General features: G+C 39.5%; 1 protein-coding gene across 4 annotated transcripts in view; it reads right to left on the reverse strand.

Annotated features, from left to right (window-relative positions):
• Nucleotides 1-14,406, reverse strand: part of MYO16 (myosin XVI) — a 361,146-nt gene that overhangs the window by 242,807 nt on the left and 103,933 nt on the right. For all 4 annotated transcript variants that reach the window (XM_054271508.1, XM_054271509.1, XM_054271511.1 and 1 more), the window contains exon 3: nt 77-147. In XM_054271508.1, the coding sequence (XP_054127483.1) occupies nt 77-147 (71 nt within the window). The remainder of the gene's footprint in view (nt 1-76; nt 148-14,406) is intronic.

Consider the following 14,406-nt stretch of genomic DNA (forward strand, 5'->3'; position numbering starts at 1 on the left):
TTGGATGAAAATCTGCTACTCACATTCCCACCTTGTTTATTCACAGTCACTAACAATAATCTTCAATCACTCTTACCACATGGAGCAAGGAGCCTCCTGAGGAGAGAAGCATGTGAGGATCAGCACCATCCTTCAACAGTCGTAGCACTGAAATATCAAAGAAGAGAGGAACAAGAGTTAATATACATAATATAACACCAGTACACTTAATTCTGAACTCTTAATAGGCTGATTCTTAATCATCTCCATCAGGGGATTTAATAATACATTAAAATCTCTTATGTAACTGCAAAACTATCTTGTCAGCATTTACCATCTCACCTGTTTTAATAGCTAAGCCTATAAAGCAAAAGACCTTTGATAATGAACAATAAATATCAACAGTACCAAAGACTTTTCAAGTGTACAGATGAGCATGTCAGTTTTGTACATATCAGAGGGGAGGGGAGGGCTGGAGCAAAGAGCTTTGTCAAGATCACAATCACCTTGTTTCATTTAGGAGCAAAATCACAGTTAACTGCTTTTACTTTACTTTTTAAAGACCTCATGCCATATATTGGCTTTTTCAGTAAATACTTGAAACTAGTATTCCTAGCTGATAGCACTTGAAATTAATCATCATACCAAAGCTAAATGATCTGCACTCAGTTTAACCTTTCCAGTGCATTGTCAGACCACTGATGCAGCATAATCTTTAAAGTGATATTTGGAGCCACACTCTACTCTGAGTTACATGTATCAAATCCCTTTGAAATGAAAACAGGCTTATAGGTGCAGGCAAACCCCCAGCCCTTCACATTGGTGCTCGCTCAAGTGTGTAAATTCAGCACTTTTCCCCATGGTCTTTATTGCCTTTATAACCTTTTCAGTCTGAATCAAAGCACTGACTAACTCACAGTGCTCATTCCTTGAGCAGACCTGCCCAGCAGCAGTGCCTGGCAGAACCTGGGGATTCCACACCAGCACTGCAACCCTGTCTTCAGCAAACTGGCATGAAAAACCCTTTTAAAGGGCCTCTCTCCATGAGAATAGCTGCCAATATTATTTCCTGAGCAGGAGCACAGGTGGCTCTGTCTTCACAATCTGAAATCTTGAGCTTAATTCTTAGTTAAGATCTGGGATGGACTTGTGCAAACAGCTGCAAAGAAATTTTAAGTTGTGAATGGGTTCCACTGAGATGTCTGTCCTACAGAAAGGACAGAGATTTGTCTCAAGACTCTTCTGTGAATCTATCAACAGTCTCATGACCACCACCTCTTTCCTCTCTATACATTTTCTGTATCTGTTTTCTTTCTCCAAAGGATATATTGAAACTCCATTTTCACTGTACACTTAAGTGGATGAACAATAAAAAGGGAACCATTCCTTTCTGCTCTCTCAGATCCACAAATCTCATACTGAAGCACACCCTCATCCTCATTCAGAGAGACCGTTAAAAACAGAGGCTCAGAACTAAGAGCCTTTTCTTAATACCTAAATTTCTGACCAAATATGGAGATACTCTCTCTACCTCAGGTTTAAAGTGAGTAAAGACTTATAAATCCTCCTTCCTTAAACAGGCATGAAACTACATCCTTCTCAAGAGTTAATATTTCCAATGTTCCTATGTTATGCCATTTCTTTAGTAGGGCAGAAAATATTATTTCCATATCACAGAATATTTCTTAAGGCTCTGAGAAGAATTTCACTCTCCCAATCCCATCAGAATTTCACCTGTAGAAGTTAACACTCCAAAGTGTTCCCTTTCCTCCATCCCCTCCATTTTTTTTCCAGGGGAAAAAAAATCACATATTACATGGCGGCAGAGCAAGCACACTGTGGGTTGGTGGCAGAAGTTTTACATCGACTAGGACAGATATGAAACAGCATCCTCAGTCTGTGTTTCTGCAAGATGGGATAAGACAGGTAAGGCGTTAACCAAAGGAGTCTGTTTCCTTCCCCCATTCACTAAGGGACTTACACATTTTTACCTCTGGCTAAATAACACCAGCAAAAATCAAATGTGATTTTGTTTTGGGTCATTGAGATGAACTCAATCATTTTGAGCCTTGGGATCACCAAAAGAGGCTTTAGGATAGGCCCTTCTATGCAAAGACAGAGGATGAAAACTTTTCTCTTTTGGCAGAAGGAGGACACATGGAAAGATCAGTGGGTTGGGAAACCGCATTTCTAACAGTATTACACAAGAATTTCATCTGGAGCCTAAAATAGTAACCAAGAGACAGAAACTCCAGCTACTCAGGTATAAAAAATATGGGCAATTTTTTTGATATATTCCCCCCTCCAACACCTAAAGACTTGGTTCTCATAGAGAAGCTGTGCAAAGTAATGCCTTTCCAGATCCATTCTGCAACTCCTTGCAGTTGAAACCAAAAGAGCATCAGACCATTTCTAGATCTGAGTTTGAAATCCATTAGAACTAATTGGTTTGCCTTGATCTTTTTTCTACCAGCAGAAATGTAGACCAAGATTACAGCACAAAGAATTAATATGTTAACTGTGATGTTCAAACAGAATATTAAATAATTGTGATCATAAACAAATTACTGAGTCACATACAAAAACAATAGAGAATGTGGATAAAAGATGAGTAGCTTTTTTTCTTTTTTTGGAGTCTGGTGCCTTTTTCCTGATTATTGCACACAGCTTGATCAGTTCTTTAGGAAATTCCCATCACACATACTAGCAGGGCAAGATATGCAAACTGTCCTTTCAGCTGGGCAAAACTCTGTGTCCTGAATCAGGATTACGTGCTACATGCTTCTGTATTTAAAAATAAGTAAAAAAAATATTCTTTCCTTTAATTTATCCCCTTTGGAAAACACAATTCAAAAAGAAAATCAAGAAAAGAAGATCAAAAAAACAAATCCCCCTTCCTACTAGACAACTCACTTAGATCATTTACTTAAGACTTCACTTGTTCATATTATCATTTTCATAGAACTACTATCTAGAAGTAGTTAGATAGTAAATATACTAGCTACTGCTAGTGGTTTGGGATTTAATGCCATATTGAGGACAGAAAGTAATATAAAACTCTATTCAAGAAATGCTGAATATCTCTTAATTAATGCAATTTTGAGGAAACTTCCACAAGACTTTCTTTTAAAACTTATTTTACTTGCAATCTTTCATGTAAGGAAAGTTCACAGGAAAGATGAAAAGATGAGACTAAAAACTGGCTTAAAAGCAGGAAGCTGACATTTACCTGGAAAAAAAAAAAAAATCATCCCCAGAGTAAAAAACTTTCAGCAAACTCTGAAGCCTTTCTTGTGTGTGTATAAACAGGTCCATCCATTCTTTACTATCTTTTAGAATTGACACACAAATTATTTACAACTTAGAACAGAATTTCATACCTAATTTCACATCTAATAAAGATGTTTTAAAAGCATTGGATGCATTGAAGTCTCATCAGAAAAGAAAGGTAATAATCAATGGAGCTTTTTACGTATCCTCAATGTTGTAATTTTAACAAAATTATTCCAGAGAGCTGAATACTTTTTCACTTGCCATTGATTTTATTGACTAGATTATGACTTATAATACAGCCTTACAATGCAGTACAGTCATTACTGCTGTGCTGTTACCAGGCACAGGTCTTGTACTAATTTTGCCTGTGGAAATAGAGCTGTAAGGCTTTACTTTTTCTGGGCTTGTTTCAGCTTGCTTTGAGCTTTTAGTTGTTATAGCAAATGATGGCTGATGACAAGGTGACAATAACCTAACACAGTTTTGTTTAGCTTTTTTGTAACTGTGGTGCATAATGCATTAAGGATTTTGATATGCATGGCAGCAACCAGCATTTACACTGCACTGTTGTTACAATCCAGCTATTCTGGCATAAAGAGGTATCTGTGACTTTATGTCTGCTGCAGACAAAAGGAATACTGACCTGAAGTTACAGATCAGAATTTCAGAGCCTGAAAGATGAATGAATTCAGAGGGCTCAGGGCTATCAGTATCTCACCAGGGATATGCTACTGATGGCAGCACAAACTTGGGCATTGGGCATTCTTGCATTCACAGCAAACTCAGCTTTAGTCGTAACAGAACAGACAAAAATAAAGGCACCTAACATATGTAAAACCTAACATTTGCTCATCTACTGTACTGTATATAGGGTACCAGTGTATGCTCCTATTAACTGTTCCTCTGGGGAACAGCAGCCACCAAGTGTAGACTTTGTTTCTGTTAACATCTATTTTTGTTCTCTTTAGTTTAGCAGGAATAACTCCAGCTGGAAAGCTTTACTTGTTCATGATGTGCATAAACACGGCTTACTGCTGCAGAAGCATAGCTAAAATGCTGCTGATTCTGGAATGGATTGTCACATTCTCTTCCTACCCCAGGCTGCATGTGTTTGTCACTTGGCACACAGCAAAGATTAGTTTCTCAGCTAGACCAAGGATCAGGGAACGTGGCACTGGGTGATGGGTATGAAAAGGGAGAATGGTGTAGCCACCACTTTGCACTAACAGCTGAGAGAAGTTTGGGCATAAACTGACCATGAAATTGAATCACAACAGAAGTGATACTGAAAGATGTAATAGCATCCTTCCACTCCATCCTCCACTTCCACCAGTTAAGAGTCATGTTTTTCCCATTATTTCAGTCAGATATTTGGCCCACAGCTGGTATATATACTCTGTACAGATTAATCACAGAATCCTCTCCACATTCATACCTCTTTAGTTCTCTTTTCTCACTCCTCAGCAGTCACTCTATACTTTTTAGCTTGTACCAAAGGTGTTTATGAGAAACCTGGTACACAATTCAGCTACATGTGAGAACAGATGAATCCTAGTCTCTGGTAATTTCTTAATCATAGCATCAAATGAAATAATGCAAGATGTCATAAATGTTTGGTTAATGTAGTAGAAAAAATATTTTCCTCTTGCCTTTGCTATGAGTAGTTAAAAAAAAAAAAGTTTTTTAATCCAAGTACCAGTATTAGTAATTTTATAATTCTTTTATGGTGTCTTGTTTACCTAACAAGGACATTTGCTATCACTAGTGCAATGTCTCAGGCTTTCCTTCAGAGCAAGCTTATCAGTTGACAGTGTTTATTCAGAGCAGTCATGCCCTTAATGAGCTTTGCCAACAACTGATTTGTAATCCTACTGCTTTTTACATGAAGTATATCCAGAACTCATTAGCAACATCTGTCAGACTTGTTCAGATCTCCTAATTTTCAGAAGAACTCTTGGAAATAAATTCCCATCTTTGCTGCACAAAGATTAAAGGCAGCAAACCATAAACAAAATATTCACATTTGGGCAGATAAGTGTGCCATTCACAGACTTCAGAAACAAAGAGAGGGAAATTACTCTTTCCATACTGGTTAAATTTGATAGTGCTAACCTTGTTTATCCAAGCAATAATGCCCACTGCTAGCACAGAGCACTGCTAAGGACAGGGCTGACATTTCCATCCTTCCTGTCAGAGTTTCCCTAGTTGATAATTTTTTTTTTTTCAGGTAGCCAGGAATCATAATACCATGACCCCACGGCAAATGGGTCATTCATTCTCTTCTGAAATTAAAAGAATGTGGTGAAACATCAGGCTGCTTTCTGTGCTCCACTGGACAAATATTACCTTTAAAAGAAACAAACCAAGCCACCAATGAAACAGACTGATCCAGGGAGTCCTACAGCCCCCCTCAGCATCTCTCCCATCTTTAATGCTGGAAGATCAAAACACATGGTAGTTCTTTCCCATACTCTCTTCGTGGAGAAATCAGTCAGACCCCAGCCTTGGAAACAGCTGAGGGGCTTGATCACTCAGTGTGGGAGCGAACTTCCAGCAGCACAGGTCAGCATGTGACAAGTCCTTTTTTTGGCCTATTCTTGTGTGGCTTTCCCACCAGGCCTTGTGCCACCCACTGTGGTGTGTCCATGCCCAGGCACTCTCCAGCCCTGGCAGCTCCCTGCCATGCACTACCATGCTGGAGGTGGAGGGCACAGCCCTCCTGTTACCTCAGGTGTCTTGAACTAGAAAATCATATGGAAAATAAAGCTTATGTCTCTGGGCCACACGCTCACTAAGCCAAACTCCAATGAGATCCATGAGGAGAGTCAGACTTCTATCATGGGACTGACATTTCTATCATTGTAGACACAGCCAGAATAATTTGTGAGTTAGGGACTTCTTTATTCAAGAACTGCTACATTTAAAACTTCTCCTTCAGGCAAATTCCCCCTCTTTCCTTTCTGTGTACATTAAGTTTAATGTAGTCTGTGTCTCCACCGGAAAATATTAAGTCCACAAACCCAGTGGTTTAAAAACCCTAGTGTGTGACTCTTACAACACCCAAACAGTGACAAATTAACCCAGCTCCTTACACAAAAGTGACAATGGGCAGCAGTCAAATGTAACATGTTTGAGTTAAGTTGTGATGTGGAAGGCAGAGCAGTGGTGTAAATCAGTAATTTTGAGAAGACTGGAAGTAGCTATTCAGTTCTGTGGCCCAAAGACATTGCTGCAAGGGGCACACCCAGGATCAAAAAGCAATCATGATGAGCTGTGGTTTTGCCTCCATTTAGAGCTCTGGCCAGGGCAGAGGCAGAGCATTGTTGTAGTAAGGTCTTAATTGCTAATAAAACTGTGATTTTATTTCACTGCACCTACAATGTTACTAGAATCATTCAACATCACCTTACAAAATAACACATGTTTTAGCTAAAAATACTGGGTCCATCATCACAGCTAATAAAACAGCCAGGGTTTGCCAGGACAGCTACTTCTGACGACTAAATAGCTATGTCAACAAAACCTGCTAGCACAGACCTGACTGAATCCAGAATGTCTGTTAGTGAGATAAAATTACAATAAAACAAAGCTTTGTTTACTGGAAGTTGAACAGTCTGAAATTAACCTTAGGGAAAAGTAGCTTATCATAGAGTAAACTTAAACATAGCTTTTCTTAAAACTTCACTTCCAGCTAGTTAATGAGATTTAGTTATTTCAAGGTTATGGGGGGAAAAAAGGAATTAAATATTTTAGCATTTAGGTCATGTATTTAAATTTTTACACATATTTTATCTGTTTCCCATGTATGAATTCTCTTGGAGTTCCTGACAAAGGTGACTAAATTAATAAGAACTTTATCATCAAGCTACAGTCAAGTATTGAAAAAGCTCACAACCCACTAGGTTCACCTTAGAGATATGTTTGAAAGCTCTTTAAATTACTAGAATAATTTTTAGGCCAACTTTTCAGCTACAGAAATACCTGTTTGTACATTCAAATGTTTGTAGAATTGAGTAAAAACCTCATATCTTACAGCATTTTACTAAGAAAGTTAAATTTACTTCAGAATTTGCAAATTTCCAGTTCTATTGTCATTAAATTCTAAACACTAAAACACACATCAGCAAAATAACTCATTCTGTGGTCAGTACCTTAATTTGGAAACCATTGTCATACCCATGCTTTTCCTTTGTTGTAGCAGTTACAGAATTTGCATACAATACAAATTTCCATCTGAACAGACTGTACACCCCCTCTGTTTCACCAACATTTATGTTGATCCTATGCCAACACTACTTAATTGGCATAAATCAGATTACTGCTGACTTATATTCCTTATGAAGCAAAAGTCAGTCCCTCTTTAACTCCCACAACATGCAGAGCAAATTTATGCCAGCTGGCTTAGAAGCCTTGTAAGCAACTCATTGTAATTTGCATTAGAGATCTTCAAGGGTAACAGACTACTCTCCTGCTCAGCAGCTGCTAAATGGTACCAATTACCAGCTGTGGAGCACTGGCTGTTAGATCCTGTGTGTCTCCTGAAATTCCCAGGGTGTGCAGTGCACAAGAAAGCAAACTTGAACCAGGCAGTATAAAGCAAACTAGGGGCATTGTGACAGTGCTCACAGGGGTTCTTGGACGAGGGAAGAGATGAGAATGTTGACTCTATGTTTAGAAGGCTTGATTTATTATTTTATTATATATATATTACATTAAAACTATACTAAAAAGAAATAGAAGGAAAAGGGTTCCTCTGAAAGCTAGCTAAGAATAGAAAAGAATGAATAACAAAGGCGTGTGTCTCGGACAGAGAGTCTAAGCTATCTGGTCTGTGGTTGGCCATTAATTGTAAACATTCAAGATGGCCCAATCACAGACAAACCTGATGCATTCTACAGCAGCAGATAACTATTGTTTACATTTTGTTTCTGAGGCCTCAGCTTCTTAGAAGGGAAAATCCTAAAGAAAAGGATTTTCACAAAAAGATGTCTGCGGCAGGGCATTACCAATCCATGCATTTATCCAGAATAGTTGTGTGTGTGGCATATGAGTGACCAAAACTATGACGAAAATGTGTAGCTCCAGGAATATTTCACCACTTGACATCTGTGGCTCAGGCACCACCTTTCACAGTATATGAAAACCAGAGCTGCTTCCTTCTTGCTCATGCATTAATTCACACACTCCTGCCTTGATCTTTGCATAGCAGTGCCACATGTGATGCTGCTGGGATGGAGAGCTTAACCAGCTGAAGACCAACCTTATGAAAGGCAGTTTCCAGATGGTTCATCTTCCTGCCTCATTCCAAAATGAGCATAAAGATGGGAGGACAAAAGGATGGGACAGAAGCAGAGCCAGACAGAAAGGAGAGCAGCCAATGGCAGCCTCAATTTTCACTTAGTTTCAAACTGTGTTAGAAACACACTTTTTAAGTGTCATTTGGTATAAGAAATATCCTCAGGGAACCATTAAAATCAAGTCAGTGTTTCCAAGACATCTGAATGTTTCTTCTCTTTCTCTGCATCGGCCTTATCAGCTGTGCACCAGGACAGTGAATTGGTTCAGAGAGGTGACACAGAATTTAGCTCTTGGTTCTAGGGGGTGATGCACTCTGTTTGGGATCAGTTTGCTGAACTGACTCACTCTGCAGCCACACAATTGCTAAATCTGATACAAAGACCCTGCAGGAAAAATGGTGGTAGGAACATCATCATGAAATCATGAATGAAATATTTTGAATTAGAAAAATATAACATTGACATAACATCCAGCTGAGGCAGTGGGACAGGCCCCAACTGCCTGACCCTGTCCACCTGCCCTGGGGTTGCCTCCGTGCTCCCAGTGCCTCACACAGCAGCTGGGGGCAGCTGGCCCTCACAGTGCCCTTACAGCATTTGCCTGTATTTAATAAATTTTGAACAAACTATCACCTCCAAAAGGATTTCAAGTCCCTTCCACACTTCCATAGGTTTCACAGGAGCAGAGACAAATCTCAGCTGTTTTACTTTGGCACTTTGAATGTCCACATAATTAAGCTTTTCTGACTAAAATCCTCTATCTATATATGTCATTTTACAGCACATTAAAACTGGTGTGCTGTGAAACAATTTCTGTTTGAGACACATCCTGCTGTATGGTAAACCCTGAACTATCAACACACTTCAAACTACTGATACCAGCATCCTCTGTCAGACATCTCAGAGGTGTTCAAGAGATGTGAAGAGCGATGGAGATACCCCATATACAAATGAAATCATTCCCCTCTTCACTTTTACAGAGTTTTAAGGTAGACAGACAGCAATTGGATTTTGGCGTGTTCATGTCACACATTTTTCAACAATATCAGCATTCGGTCACATTCTTTTATGGTTTGCCAAAACCAATGGAGAATGACATATTAAACTTCTTAATGGTCCTTTTCTACTTCACATCCTCACCTCTCAATTTCTTTTTCTCTTCCTAACACAATTCATGAGGTTTGCAAAGACTTACGACTCCTTGCACATATGGACAGAATGACACCTCCTATTGGAGGTGATGGAATAGGATTGGCATTCTTTGTCTGCTCAGAGATGGAATCACCACGTCCAGGAAACTGAGCTTCTGGAGAGGCAGTGTGAAGCCCCTCCTACTCTGCTAAGAATTTGTGACTGAGAAACTGGTACAAGAGATCTGGGGAGCTGTACTGCTCAGTCATGATCACTGCAGGAAAGCAGCATGAGGGGGTCCTCCCATATAAACATGAACATAAAAAGTGTGCATGCTGCACAAATGTTTCAGTTTGAGTAAACTCATCAAGTATTACCTTACAATTCTATTCAGCACTTACTGAATTGATTGCAACATGAGGTTACCAAGTCCTTCTCTTAACCTGTGCACTACATATAGCAGATATGAACATTTTCACATATTGGTTACATGAAAGGCTTGCGCCACAAGTCTTCAAAGAAAATAACTATGCCTGTGCACCTCGCTCAAAGATTATTTCATTTCTCATTACTTGTTTTCCAGAATTTGATTTGGCTGAGTTGCTGCATTCCTGAAATGAATTCTATTTCCACTAAAGGTATTTCAAACTGATATACCCACTGATGTCCAAGTCTTCTTCAGTTTTTTCAAATTTTTCACCTCTTTCCATGATATGAGCAGTCTAACAGTTCTAGCTAGAACTCCTCTTATGTTTTGTCTCCCAACCTGCAATGAATTCTTTCACACTTGGCAAAGGGCAAACTTGTAACATTTCAAAACATAACACAACAATGGTTTTAGTCTTTGTTCATTTCTGACAAGGGGGACCAAATAATAACTTTCACACTTGCCTGCTGTGTATTCTTTGTGCAGTCTAGAAGTCTTCTGTCAGAAGTGACCACAACAAAGATGCAACCAAAAGACAACTGTTAAGTGTTCTAATAAGCAACCAAAAGACAACTGTTAAGTGTTCTAATATCACTAAGGGACTAAGGGTCATGTTTTAACTAAATTTGGTTTAATACATTCTGGAATCATTATTAGTCTCCCTGATAACTGATGGGTGGTCTGGAGGTCCAGCAGGGAGAGCAGATTGCCCACAGACAAGTCCAGACAAGAGACATAATCTCTTCCAGTCAGGGCTGCTCTGAGTGTACAAGTGCAGCCTCCTGGAAATCTTCCTGCTTCCACTCCCTCACATCCTACAGCTGTTTCTGGAGGCTTCCAACTCCAGTGCATTCTGGCTAACACCTTCATTTTCCCACACCAGTAACAGCAGAAACCACCACTACCAATATGCCAACAACAAAAAACAGTTGAAAAATAAGCAATGAATACATTATCACTCCAGGAACAACAGATCATATGTATAAAGCCAGCACGGAAGGAAAGAGCTATCAAACTAGAAAACTGTGGCTGACACTTAAACCACCTCAGAATACCAAAGGAAAACATCTCCTTGTATCTGCTTTGAGATAAGGCTGTCAGACTTGGGCAGCTGAAGATTGCAGTGATGTAGACTTCACTTGATTTCAAAGTTCAGTATGAAATGCAAAAACCACATCGAGACACAGGGGACTGAAATGACATATTTATAACAGCTCATCCTAAAGAAATGTGCAACCAGAGAGAAAAACTTGGAGCACAAACCATCCTGCATTCAATACCACCAAGCTTACAGACAGCTAAATCTACATACCAATCTTATGTAAGGTGAACCTACATGGGGTTGGTTACCAGTAAAGCATTTGAGGATCTGGGGAACACAGGAGGTGATGCATGACAGACCCTTTGCTTCCTCTTCTCTGATTCCAGTCAGCCACTAGAATAGCAAAATTATCATTCCAAAGCTGGAGAAACTGACACAAAGCAAATTTTGCTTTATTTATGTTTTACTTCATTTTTTACAGATCTGGATTGCCACTGAAGTGTGAACTGGAGTTATAGGCCAGCATGGAGAGGAGAAAATGACACAGTACTTGGTATAATCACCTCTTTTTTATAGTTTGTGGAAAGCAAAAGTCTGACATAAAAGCTGATGGTTTAATTTGGCTTTGAAGGAGAATTATCGGTTGCTGTCCACAGGAATTTCTCTGTTTTGCTTAGTCTGCTCTTGCACTACAACAATAAGAGCTGCCTTAGTTCAACACCTGAGTTGTCTTATTCCACTACAAAGTCAGCATGATATTGGACTATTAGACCTTCTGAGGTCCTTCTAGCCAGACTGACCTTTTAACTCTGTGAATTCAATCTTGATGTCAGCAAGGGGAAGGAGCAACCAACATCACCTGACAGAAGAGGAGCTCTCAATTCTGAGTCATACCAATGAATTCATGTTCATATAGAGCCACATGGTAGGTTCAGTATGCAGTGATGAGCTCTAGCTACAGAGGCTCAAACTTCCCCTGTGATACTCAATGCCACATGTTCTCATTTGCTCAATCAATACATCTGACAGGTAGCTGGTACATAAATCTGGTAAATCAGGGAGAAGTCAGAGAGAACTCCACATTAGAAGTGCCCAAGTTAAGAAAAAGATATAAGGACTAATCCAGAAGCATCAGGAGACCTACATATATTTGGACTTTACATTTGTCTTTTCTGTTCAACTTATGTAGTTCTATATATGTGATCCATAGGATTTTTAGGGAGAAGCTTGAAAGAAAAAGAAATCTAATGTTCGCCCTGTACAGGAACTGAGAAGCCAGTGAAGTTCAAATAGTCATTATTAAAAGGATAGTGGTACCCTTTTATAGGATGTCCTTTCAGTAGACTAAGAAACAAAGCAGCAGTTCAAATTTCACACAGGTACTTCCAGCTTTAAGAGCACTTCAAGGCATGTTTTCTGTACTGTCAATGGGTAAATGTGGATGTCTGGAAAGAACTACCACTTTATGTCAGCAGTAGTCATGATTGCTAAAATTTGGAGCCACATGTTCTCATTTGCTCAATCAATACATCTGACAGGTAGCTGGTACATAAATCTGGTAAATCAGGGAGAAGTCAGAGAGAACTCCACATTAGAAGTGCCCAAGTTAAGAAAAAGATATAAGGACTAATCCAGAAGCATCAGGAGACCTACATATATTTGGACTTTACATTTGTCTTTTCTGTTCAACTTATGTAGTTCTATATATGTGATCCATAGGATTTTTAGGGAGAAGCTTGAAAGAAAAAGAAATCTAATGTTCGCCCTGTACAGGAACTGAGAAGCCAGTGAAGTTCAAATAGTCATTATTAAAAGGATAGTGGTACCCTTTTATAGGATGTCCTTTCAGTAGACTAAGAAACAAAGCAGCAGTTCAAATTTCACACAGGTACTTCCAGCTTTAAGAGCACTTCAAGGCATGTTTTCTGTACTGTCAATGGGTAAATGTGGATGTCTGGAAAGAACTACCACTTTATGTCAGCAGTAGTCATGATTGCTAAAATTTGGAGCACCAACCCTAACTCAAGAATTTACTGCTACAGCTGTCATATTTGTCTTTTGAGCCCAAATGTAATCACAACCCTAAAAAGTGCATGGTGAGAGAAATTATCTCCTCTAACCATCTCATTGTCCTGTAAAATCTCTGCTGCTTCAAGGTCACCTTTACACTGCTTTGTAATAAAGAGTCATCAGAAAAAAGCATAGGTTGAAAGCAGTATGTGGTTCCAGGCTGACTGAATTCTACCTTGAACCTTTCGCATGTGCCTAAAACCTTGAACTTTTTTGCATATGCATATGCTTGATCAAAGGAGGACATTTAGAAATATTGTGAATTTCACCTTAACTACTCACATTTACACCTCCATTCTTGGATGCAATTCAAACAGAAACACAACCTCAATTAGCCATTCCCTTAGATTTATTGACTGTATTCTTGAAACCCTCAATTCCCTCACTGTTGCAGCCTATTACTGCAAAGGCTGCAATTAACGGTAATCAAGAAGAATCAGTTTTCTATACATTACACCATATAAGCTTTCTACTAATTTCTATCACAGCTATAGAGTTTGTTCACTGTCAATTTGAAGTGCAAAAGATTTTAACAGCTAAAAAGCCTTGCAGACCTCAGTCTAAGTCATTACGATGATACCTCAGTGCACTGAGAAGAATCCTCCAACTCATGCCTCAGAGAACAAAAAGATGACTGAAATAATAAGCAGTGTATGTATTTTGTGCTTTGGATTTGGAAGAAAAGGAAAGAAGGAAGAAAAACCACTAGGCACTATATAAATAAATCTATTTCATTCTCAGATATATTTGTGAAATTACTGGGAAAGGCCCTACGATTCAGACAGAACGAAAGAATCATAGAATATGCTGAGTTGGAAAGGGCCCATAAGGATCATCGAGTCCAACTCCTGGCCCTGCAGAGGACACCCTAAGAGTCACCCAATGCACCTGAGAGCATGGTTCAAATACTTCTTGAAATCTGACAGGCTGGTGCTGTGACCACTGCCCTGGGGAGCCTGTACCAGTGCCCAAACACTCTCTGGGTGAAAAATCTTTTCTTGATATCCAACAACTGCCCCCAGCACTCGAGGTGAGGCTGCCCCAGCTCAGAGCAGAGCAGGACAATCCCTCCCTTGCCCAGCTGGCCATGCTGTCCCTGATGCCCCCCAGGACAGGGATGTCCCTCCTGGCTGCCAGGGCACTGCTGGCTCATGGTCAAGTTGCCATTGACCAGGAACCCCAGGTCC

This window comes from Melozone crissalis, unplaced genomic scaffold (assembly GCF_028551555.1).
Source record: "Melozone crissalis strain CALT ecotype California unplaced genomic scaffold, PUWL_Pcris_2 ptg000013l_1, whole genome shotgun sequence".
Classification (NCBI taxonomy): domain Eukaryota; kingdom Metazoa; phylum Chordata; class Aves; order Passeriformes; family Passerellidae; genus Melozone; species Melozone crissalis.